Source organism: Manis pentadactyla, chromosome 13 (assembly GCF_030020395.1).
Source record: "Manis pentadactyla isolate mManPen7 chromosome 13, mManPen7.hap1, whole genome shotgun sequence".
In the NCBI taxonomy this organism is placed as follows: domain Eukaryota; kingdom Metazoa; phylum Chordata; class Mammalia; order Pholidota; family Manidae; genus Manis; species Manis pentadactyla.
The window spans coordinates 97,446,671-97,456,721 of NC_080031.1; the positions used below are offsets into that span (position 1 = coordinate 97,446,671).

A 10,051-nucleotide genomic window follows, 5' to 3' on the forward strand; every position below is an offset into this window, starting at 1 on the left:
CTTAATGTGTGTGTCTGTGTGTATTTTGGTTTTTGGTTTTTCGTACTCTGTTTTGACTTAATGTGTTTCGTTGAATGGAGTTACAAAAACGATGAGGTTATCAGTTGTTATGAGTGGCTATGTTATTTGTGTTTGTGTGGAAGACAGAAAGTGGGTATCCATGCCTTTCTATGTGGTATGCGATTTGTTCAGAATTACCAGGATATTTCTATTCTATGTGTAAGAGAGTTGATGTGGATTTTTTGGTTTAGTTTAATTCTGTTTTGAAAAAGATTTTGGATTTGGACTGTGGGACTATTTCACTTAACCCTTAATTTCCCTTCCCTAAATTTATAAAGGAGGGGTCTTGACCGGATGATTGGGAGAGAGGAGCTCTTAGCAGAGCTAGCCCTGGAGTCTGCCTGCCTGCATTTGAGCCCTGGGCCTCACAGCTTTCTTAACTCTGTGCTCTTAAGCAACATACTTATTACTCTGTGCCTCAGTTCCCTGATCTGTAAAGTAAAACTCCTACTTCATAGGATTTGGGGAAAGATTAAATAAAGTAATGCAAATGAAGTATTTAAAACAGTTCCTGGTACCTAAGAACCGACATTTTTATTCTTACTATCTCTTACATTTCTTCTTTGATTCAGAGAACTTATCTCTGATGTTGCTTGACCTTAGTAAATCAACCCTGGATTATCCACTTTGTAAATTTGCTTTGTTTTTCTTTATTTTCTCCTTTTAAAAAAATATCTTAAATCATAGGTTAGGTATAGTATCCCTGTTTAGTGCATACTTCTACTACCTCAGCAGAGTTGCAGATACAAGAAACGCAAACTCAGTCTAATGAAATGGAAGGGACGGTGAGAATCCATGTGCCCCTCACTTGAAAAGTAGAAAAACCCAAACAAAATACTGTAACCCAAAAGAATAAGTATAAAAACCCTTACTATTCTCTTTAGAGAAAAAGATCCATCAAAAGAATCCATTTCTGGAAACCTTTTCCTTCTTAATGCCTTTTTATTTCATATGTAAGGCATTTAGTAAGGTATTTAGTAGTGACTTGACTGGCTCTTTTAGAAGCATTTTTTTTTTTAAGTGTATTTTAAAAGACTTATTTTTTTCTGGCAAAAGATTACGGTGAAGACTGAGAGGTGTTAGCTTTTCTCAGACTTAAGATAATTAGGTTTCAAATTGTTACAGCCAGAACAGTTCAGGTGATGAGGGGATCAGTTGTGACATCTGCTTCAATTTTCTTTTAGACTTGAGACTCAGTGGCTAATGCTATTCCATATTGCAGCAATTTTGATTCAGTTCGTATTTCTAAATATAAGAAGGCTGTCAGCAGGTTGGAGCAAGCTTATTAAGAGGTCTTATTTTGACTTCCATAGTGTATATGGTTCACAGAAGGAAGCATTTAAAAAAAAAAACTCTCCCCTCATTTAACATTTTAAATACTCTGTTTTTTGCTATTGTATTTGTAAGCCTATCTTTAATGAACACTTCTGTAAAAAAAATATATTTTTTTAACCTAAATCACTTCCTGTGCTTGTATTTTGAAAGGGGAGTGGGACTACAGGGAAAATGCAGAGTTGGTAGTTTAACCATCTCCACCTTAAAAGTATGCTGGGTGGGAGGCGGAAGGGGGATCAGGTTGGTGGTTAAGACTTGTATTACCCACAGTGTACCAAGTGGATGTCTCTATAATTCCTGTGAGAGGTGCTTCCTGAGACAGTGTTTTGATATTTGGGGATGGATTTTGAAAGCCTCCTTATACTTTGTCTTCATCTCTTTCTTCTTATCTCTCCCCATCCAATAAAGACCTTATCCATTACTTCATTTTAAGTAATACTTTTATCTGAGATAAATGCTGAGAATTTTAACAGTACAGAAAAAGTAAACTAAAAACTCAAAACCAAATAGCTAACCACTAAACATTTATGTGTGTTCCCTCGTAACCTGTTCCAGTAGTCACTCTGCATTGGTCCTTTCCTATCTCTGACAAAAATTTAGCTGATTACGGGTGGAGCAATAGCTCTTCTTTTTGAAAGGATTGTCAAAGAAATTGGTTTGGTTCCGAAGTGTTTCTTGAATTCTGTATATCCCAGAGAGCATTGTCCTCTCTTAGCTATCTCATTTTGAATGGCAAACCTTTTCAGAATATGGATAAAGCCTAGCTATGGAGATATTTTAATGAGATTGCTGAAGTGACCCCTCAAAAGGCCAGTTGAGATTAATCTGGGAGAGCTTTCAGAAAGAAGGAAAATAAGACCTCGGAAATTAAGGAGAAAAATAAGTTTTTCATTCTTACCCTCCAACGTATTATTTATTTTCTTTACCCTGTTTATAGATTGTCTAATCTCATGGGAATGTAAGCTTATGAAGCCAGACCTGTGTTCCCACTGCTTGAGCCATTCTTGATAAATTGTAAGCACTCCAGTATTTGTTAAATGAATGAAGTACTGAAGTCAGATGTGATTTTTTTTTCATTCTAGAATTTATCCTTTAAGTTATGTAATAAGACAATTCTTAGTTGAATGGATTTTAAGTAAGTACTTTATCTCTTCATTACATGCTTGTAAGAGAAGAAAGGGGTAACTCAGAACACTCGTATCTTTTTCTCTTTGAGCCTTTGAACTGTTGTCCTAAAGTTGTCAGATTACTGGAATTGTTGGTTAGAGAACCTACATTATTAACGACCAAGTTGGAGCTTTTACCTATTGACATTTAGTATTTCTCCAGGGAAAGTCGGACTAAGTTTCCTTGAAGAGAAAATAACCAAAATGTATATATTTTTTCATGGCTTATAGAGATGAAAGTGTTAGGAACCCTGGCGTTTGCTTAAGGTGCCCTGGTTTAGATCCCAGAATATCATCCCTCACTCTTGTATGGGAAAGGCCTTTAGTTGCATTCAGGTAGGGCACCACAAGTGATAAATTTCAGGTGACTTCAGAATAAAAGGTGAATTTTGCTGAAGACTGTGTGATTGTGGTGTGGGGGGGAGCATAGGGGAGTTTGAGGGGCTATGCCAACATTAGTCAAGAAATTAATAGTAAATACTGATGACCTTTTCTTCACATAAAGTTCTGTAAGTTCTACCATTTGTGTAAGCTAAACTGACGATAGTGAAGATGAAGACACAACTAGTTAATGGGTCAACAGTAAGACTGTAAAGATATTCATGTGAAAAGAAAGGTGCTTTCTTTTATTGTCTGTTTAGTAAACTGCTGAAAGTTAACCAATACCCATTCTCCACTTATTATAAAACACCCACATTTCAGCTGCATACCACCTTTCCCAGCCTCCCTTTCAGCTAGAGTCACGTGACTAAGTTCTGACCAGCAAGATATGAGTGGAAATTATATGTGCCATTCCAGCATAATTCTCCAAAGAGGAGGGTTCTCCTTGCTCCTTCCCACTTTCGATGGCTAGAAGGCAGACATGGCGGCAGGAAGTAGAGTAGCTACCTTGAGGTGGACCTGGCAGCCACAGGACGAGGATGGCAGGGCGTGAAAAAGAACTTGGGAGGTAGGGAGTGTAGAGCAATAGCAGGAAAGCCTCCTATCCTCATGGTAAGTGAGGCTCTACAGTAGTTTAGTGTTCATGGGCCCTGTTTGGTTTTGGGGAGTTGGAGGAGCAGGAACAGAATGGAGGAGACTTAAAAATAGACTCTGCTCCTGTGTTTTTGAATATCTGTATTTTTTCCTGGTCTTGAGCAGTATCAGGTTGTTCATTTATTCAACTAATATTTGATGGCTTGTTCAATAACCAGCTAAGGATAAACTGAATAAAATGAAAATTCTTTTCCTCAGGAATCTTCCTTCATTCTGGTTGATGATTCAAAACAAGATAAAATATATAAGGTAGTGGTAAGGTCTAAGGAGAAAAAGTAAGAAAGGGAGTTTTATAACATCAGGGGTTGGGGAGGAAGGTTGAAGTTTTAGATCAAGAAGCCAGGGAAAGTCTCACTGAGAAAGAAAGCTGATCAAAGTCCAGGAAAATGTGAGGAAGTCAGCGTGTGTGAAGCAGGGATTTATTTGATCCTTAGTCAAGGCAATTCAGAAGGCATATGAACAATACTGCAAAGATCTCAGCCTCCCAGCAGGAAAAAGAGTGACACAAGCAGAAATAACTAAATGTACAAACTTTTAAATTACATGTTCTTTAGTATCTGTGGGAGATAAAATAATACTGAGGTATTACAGAGATGGAGACAAGAAATGTCAGTTGCTAACAACTTGGTGGATCACCACCTCCAGCAGACGGCCGCTTGGAGCCTAACCAAGGAGAGTTCAACTCAATATTACATCTGACACTAGTTTGAGGCAGAAAATCAAAGGTGAATTGTTCAGGTGAAGAACCTACAGGTAAATTTACCTTAAATCTCTAGCTCTGTCTTGCCAGTGTATTTAGTGCAACAAACACCTATTCGGTGTCTACTTTGTGTTTCACACTGTCAGGTGTTGGAAAAGCAGCAGTGGACAAGGTGGATGTCCCTGACCTCATACAATTTACATGTTCATAGGGGCAGAGAGGCATTAGGCCGCACATTCTACAGTTAAATTTAAGAGTTGTGATAAGGGAGCTGCCCCGGGGGGCTGTGAATGAATATAATTGATCTTTTCTGAGAACTCAGGCACGTCCTTTTTGAGGAAGAGAGATTTAAATTGAGACCTGAAGGAGAAGGTGTTAGCCAGATGGAGGGGAGACAAAGAGCTGTGCAGAGAGACGTAGGGATTGAACAGCTTCGGTGACTGGGGCCTGGAGTACGAGAGGAAATGGGCTGGAGAGGTGAGTAGTGGCCAGATGATGGCTGGGTCTTGTAGGGCAAGGTTAGGGTTTTGTTTTAAATCCCGAGAGCAAGGAGAAGCCACTGGACTAAGCTGGGGCTGGAGGCAGATCCTGGGATCAGACATCACTTTGGTGAGAGGCAAAAGTGGATGGATGTTGGGCTTTGAATTCCTGTAGTGATAGTGGAGATAGAGGGAAGTAAAGGGGATGGAGGGGTGTCTAGGAGCCGATGGGTTGCATGTGGAGGATGAAGAAGAGCTTGGTGTCAAGAATGACCACCATTTTTTTACTTTGGGCAACCAGGTATAATTTACTGAAATGGGGAAGACTGGAGGAAGATTTAATTTATGTGTAAAGATGATGAGTTTCAGACACCTTTGAGTTTCAGGTTCCCTATGAAATATCCAAATGGACATGTTGAATGGGCCCAGGGGAGGTCTGGAGAGAGTCATCTGAAATGCACCTGAAGCTACAAGCAAGGATGAGGTAGTTTAACAGGAGAGAGCAGTGAGAGAAGACCTAGGAGAGCTGCCCTCCAACTCGGGACACATCTGCTGGGGCGTGACAGGCCTCTTTACTGTTTGGTGGAAGCACATGGCTTGTGAACAAGGACTGCAGGTCACTGAGAGCACTTGCTGGTTGTGCTGCTGCCAGCACTTCTGAAGTGTTAGTAATAATGGCAGCGCACATCCAAAATAGACACAAGCTAAAAACTTTTACCTACAATGTTTCATGCAATGTTGAAAATCCTGTGAAGCGAGTCTGATTTTTATTTCCATATTACAAATGAGGAAGTTGAGGCTTTCAGAAACCAGAAACATGATCAAGACAAACCTAGATGGTTGGCCGCAATCAGTTTCTTGGCTCCAGGACGAAGGCTCTTGGTCACTACGCTGCTGCTTCTCCCTGGTTCCTGGCATCTGCAACCACCTTCCCTACGTTCCACCCTAGTCACCATCAGGAATGTGTCCTCAACCTTCTTGCCTGCTCCCCGTGGCTGGTTATGGCAGAGTAGAAAAAAACACCTATTCCTGGGTCTTAGTCTTATTTTTCGCCTGCCATGCCCAGCTCTGCAGAGGGGCTTCAAGGCAGCACAGGGCTGATGGGAGAGCAAAGGGCAGGAGGACGTGTGTACAGCCATCTAAATGCCCAATGGCCACATTGCCTGTCAGCAGAGGGCAGACATGAACTCGCCATATCCCTGCCTTCCAGGGGAGAATGGGGCCAGGTCCAACATGGAAAGGGACCCATGACTGCTCAACTAGTCGAACTCTAGCCTAAAGAAGGGAATGAAACTATTCACAGTTGGAGTGTTGGCGGAAAGCAGAACCCCTTGTCGAGTTCCTGTTGGTGACCCTGTGCGGTTTCTAGATTTCAGCTCTACACAGGCCCGCCTACCTGGGAGTTCGTTCCAAAAGGGTCTGCTCTTGCATTTGTTTGTGGTCACAGCAGACAGTGAGCCCTCGGAGAGCACATGCTGCTTTGGGGGCCAGCTTCCCCTTCAGGCGGTACTGCCGAAGCCTGAGGCTCAGTTACAACCAGAGCCAACATTCAGGAGCTAGCATGTCACATTCGACCGTGTAGAGCCAGGTGGTAGAATACCCATCTCATAGATGAGGAAATAGGTGAAAGTAAGATTAAGTAATTTGCACAGTCACATAGCCCGTGGGCAGTGGAGTGGGATCAAAAGCCAGACAGACTCCAGAGCCTGTACTTCTGTGACCACTCTGCGCAGCGCCTTCAGATGCGTCTTTCAGAAGACGCGGAGGAGGAATGCGCTGCCTCTGCGTTAGTCTCCTTCCCCTCCCAGCCCCCACCTCAAGGCCAGACAGCCTCCCACATCAGCAGTGTCTGATTGAATTATGCCAGCCAGGGGCTGTCGTAATTTCCTTACATTTACTCCATTCAGTCTTCTCTGCTGCCAAGGGTCATGCATATTGGCTGGGTCACTATGATACAGGCTGGAGAGGTTTGGCTACATCTTCAAAGACCAAACTAAAATATTCTGTGAGGTCATCATTGAATTAGCACCATCTAGACTCAGCTGGAGTCAGCTCTCCAAGTCACGGGTAATCAAGCCCAAGGTGGAACGTCCACTGCTCATCTCTCCTGCTTCCTGGGACAGGAGCCAGGAGGGGATCCTGGGCGTGGCTGGGAAGCCGTGTAGGGAGCCCTAGCCTAAGCAAGCAGCCCCAGCCTCAACTTGCGTCCTTAGACCACTCTCAGTGCCTGACAACCCTTACAAAGGCTTTTGCAGAATTGTGTGCCTATATGCCTTTGCCAGAGACACATGTCCAGCATTTTTCAGATTCTCAAAACCTGAGTGACCCCAGGCAGTTTAAATCTACCAGATTAGATAATCTACAATCCTTTTTTAGTCAAATATTCTCTAAATTATAATGCCCTCCTGAGCCAGGTGATTCCTGAAACTATTCTGAAGCCCCATACAGAAGACTCCCTAGAATTAGATTAACTTTGAAAATGGTCAAAGTCGTCACCAATCTTTCTCGGGTTCTTTGCAATCATCTCCTAGCTGGATTTATTCATCCTCTGCTTTCCAGCTGTGTTCTGCAGAGCTAGCCTCCTGCCTCGTTCAGGAAGAAGTGCTGGGCAGCAGCCCTCAGCACCTAATCCTCAGGCTCTTTACCAGATGGTTCTGGTCCTTGGCTCTTGGAAGGGTTCGGGTCCAAGGAGGCTCTGAGAGCAAAGGAGAGGAGGTCAGGTGGAAGGAACCACCTTGGTGGGGAAGCAAGGTCTCCTGGGAGCCCCTTTCCGGGAGTGTTTTCAGCAGGTGAGGCAGCAATTTATCTTCCCACAGCAAGTAACTGACTGACCCTCTAGGGAAGCTGGAGAGAAAGAAGCATCATTAAAAATTACCTGGGCCCCAGCGAAGCAGGAGGCGAGGAGGCGGGGTGGGAGGGTGGGGAGCCGCACTTGGGGCTCACCCCGCTCGGGATTGCCCTGCCCTCAACCCCCTTTCCAAAGTGGCGCAACGAAGGACCAGAGCGTTCTCAGCGCTGAGTCTAATTCGGTGAGGTTTTATTGAAGAAATGCCGCCCCTGGGGATGCGGGACGCGGATCCCTGACCGTGAGGTGCTGCAGGCGGGACCCTCTGCCTCTAGACCTGCTTCCCCTCCGCCCGTGCGGGTAGGGGAACCTGGGTCATCGGACCGTGGTGGGACTTACTGAAACTCTGCGTCCCCTCACTTTCCCCCGGGGAAGCGACCCCCGAGGGCCTTCATTCCAAAGTCCGGCTGAGTTCACGCTCGGAGCCTGGTGGGGTCCTCGGTGCCAAAGAGTGCGAGAGGCGGTAGCGGCGCGGGAAGACGGCCCCAGGGCCAGAGGGTCCAAGCAGGCGGCTCCCGGATCCCAGCGGCCGCTGCACGCTCGCGGTGCCTGCCCCTCTGCGCGCAAAGTAAGGAAGCCAGCACGAGCCGAGGAGAGCTTCTGCGTCCCGGCGGCACCCCGGCCGGACCCGCTGTCCTGTCCAGGCACAGAAAGACTCTGCCAGGGGATCAGAACAATGGTACCCCACGGCTACTGGTATCGGGGTCCTACCCAGCCTCCTAACGCTCCCTTTACCCCCAGGTGCCGTTCGAAGTCCAGAAGGGTCTTTGGGTCAGGGCGCCGTGCTCCCCGGGGCCAGAGACCCAAGCGCGGGGTCAGGCCCACCCTGCCCGGCTCGTACCGCCTGCTCGTGGCGAGACCGGGACCCGGCCCTCGGCCGCCCAGGCCCGCTCCGCCGCTACACCGGCCGCGTCTTCCAGGGCGCGCGGGCGTCGCGCAGCGAGCGGTCGTGGGGCAGCGCCGCGAAGGCCGAGTGGCGCAGCTGGCAGCCGATGAAGAGGACGACGAGCGCCACGGAGAGCAGCAGCAGGAAGAAGAGCAGCAGGTAGGTGGGCAGGTCGGGCCTGGCGGCCGCGCCGTCCCGCACCCCGCGCGCGGTGGCCAGCTCCAGCGGCAGCGCGCCCTCTGCCTTGACCGTGGCCGCCAGGCCCAGCGCGCCGCCCGCCGCCGCCTCGGGGCCGCCCGTGGCGTTGAACACGTCGCCGTACATGGCCCGCGGGCCCGCCGGCCCCGGCCGGGCAGCCTCACTTGGCCTCGCGCGGACCAGCGGCGCGCGGGGCCTCCATGGCGCGCCCCCTCCGCCCTGCTGCGCGCGGCTGGCCGAGCGTCGGTGCCTCCGGGCCGGCGGGGGGCCACAGAGCCCGCGGCCGCCCCCTCGCCTCCGCGCTCAGGGCTCGGGGCTGGACGACCCGCGCGCTCTCGCCGCTTGTCGCCGGAGCCGCCCGCAGTGCCGAGCCGCCCGTCTCCGATGAGCCGCGGGCACGGGGCGCTTCGGAGCTGCGGCTGCGGCGACAGTGTCCGGGGAGCGCGGCCGCAGCGCTCTGCGCCCGCTCAGCGCCGGGACGCCGCGTGCACCCGGGGCGGGTGGCGGGAGCCCCCTGGCGCGGAGCAGCCCCGCAGCCTGGAGTCGCCGTCAGGACGCCCGGCGTGCGGCGAGCCCGTGTCCCTGCTTGGCCGCCGCGGTCTCGAGCAGGAGACTGAGCTCGGAGGCGGCTCTGAGCGCGGCCGGTCCCGGGCGGGGGGCGGGACTGGCGGCGGCTGCCCCCGTGGAGCGGCTGCCAACCAATGAGGGCGAGCGAGGACGCGGCTGCGGCTGCCCCGGCCCGGCCTCGCAGCGCGCACGGACAGAGGGACCCACGGGGCCACACAGACTGACGGGCCGAGAAACGGTTACAGACCTGTGAACAGAGACACACGCCGAACAGACGGTTGTGGACAGCACACCGTGTCACAGACAGGGCTCGCCGGGCATGGACACCTGCCTCCAGCTTCCCCTTGACAGGCTCTCTCCCCGGGTAGCCCGGTTGGCGCGGAGCCCCAGGCTGGCTGCTGGGTAACCCAGGCAGGGCCCAGGGGGAGGCCCGCGGCAGGCAGAGGGGGCCCCTGCGCCTCTCCAGCTGTGCCCTGAGGGCACAGGTGCGTCCCCCACCCACCGTGAGCTCGCTTGCTCAGCATCCCTTGTTCTGTCTGCCCCAGCACAGGGGGCAAGAGAAGGAGGTGGTAGTGGTCTTCCTGCCCTTGGCAGCCCTGGCAAAGGCTTGGTGGCCTCAACAGAGGGGAGCAGTCAGCAGGACTGAGGGGGCTTCTTTTCCTGGAGTCCAAACTCCTCACATCTGGTGAAAACCCTTCCCGGATCCCCAGACTAGAATGGGAGCCAGGGCCCCGGCTGCCACAGCCCCTGTACTTCTCACGAAGCGCTAACCACCCTGGA

The 10,051-nt window shown here is 49.7% G+C and overlaps 1 protein-coding gene across 1 annotated transcript; it reads right to left on the reverse strand.

Moving 5' to 3' along the window:
- Positions 1 to 8,384: 8,384 nt before the first annotated feature.
- Positions 8,385 to 8,978, reverse strand: SMIM32 (small integral membrane protein 32). The gene has a single exon (XM_036894142.2). The coding sequence runs from the start codon at positions 8,828 to 8,830 to the stop codon at positions 8,519 to 8,521; it is 312 nt and encodes a 103-aa protein (XP_036750037.1). The 5' UTR covers positions 8,831 to 8,978; the 3' UTR covers positions 8,385 to 8,518.
- Between the last annotated feature and the right edge of the window lie 1,073 nt (positions 8,979 to 10,051).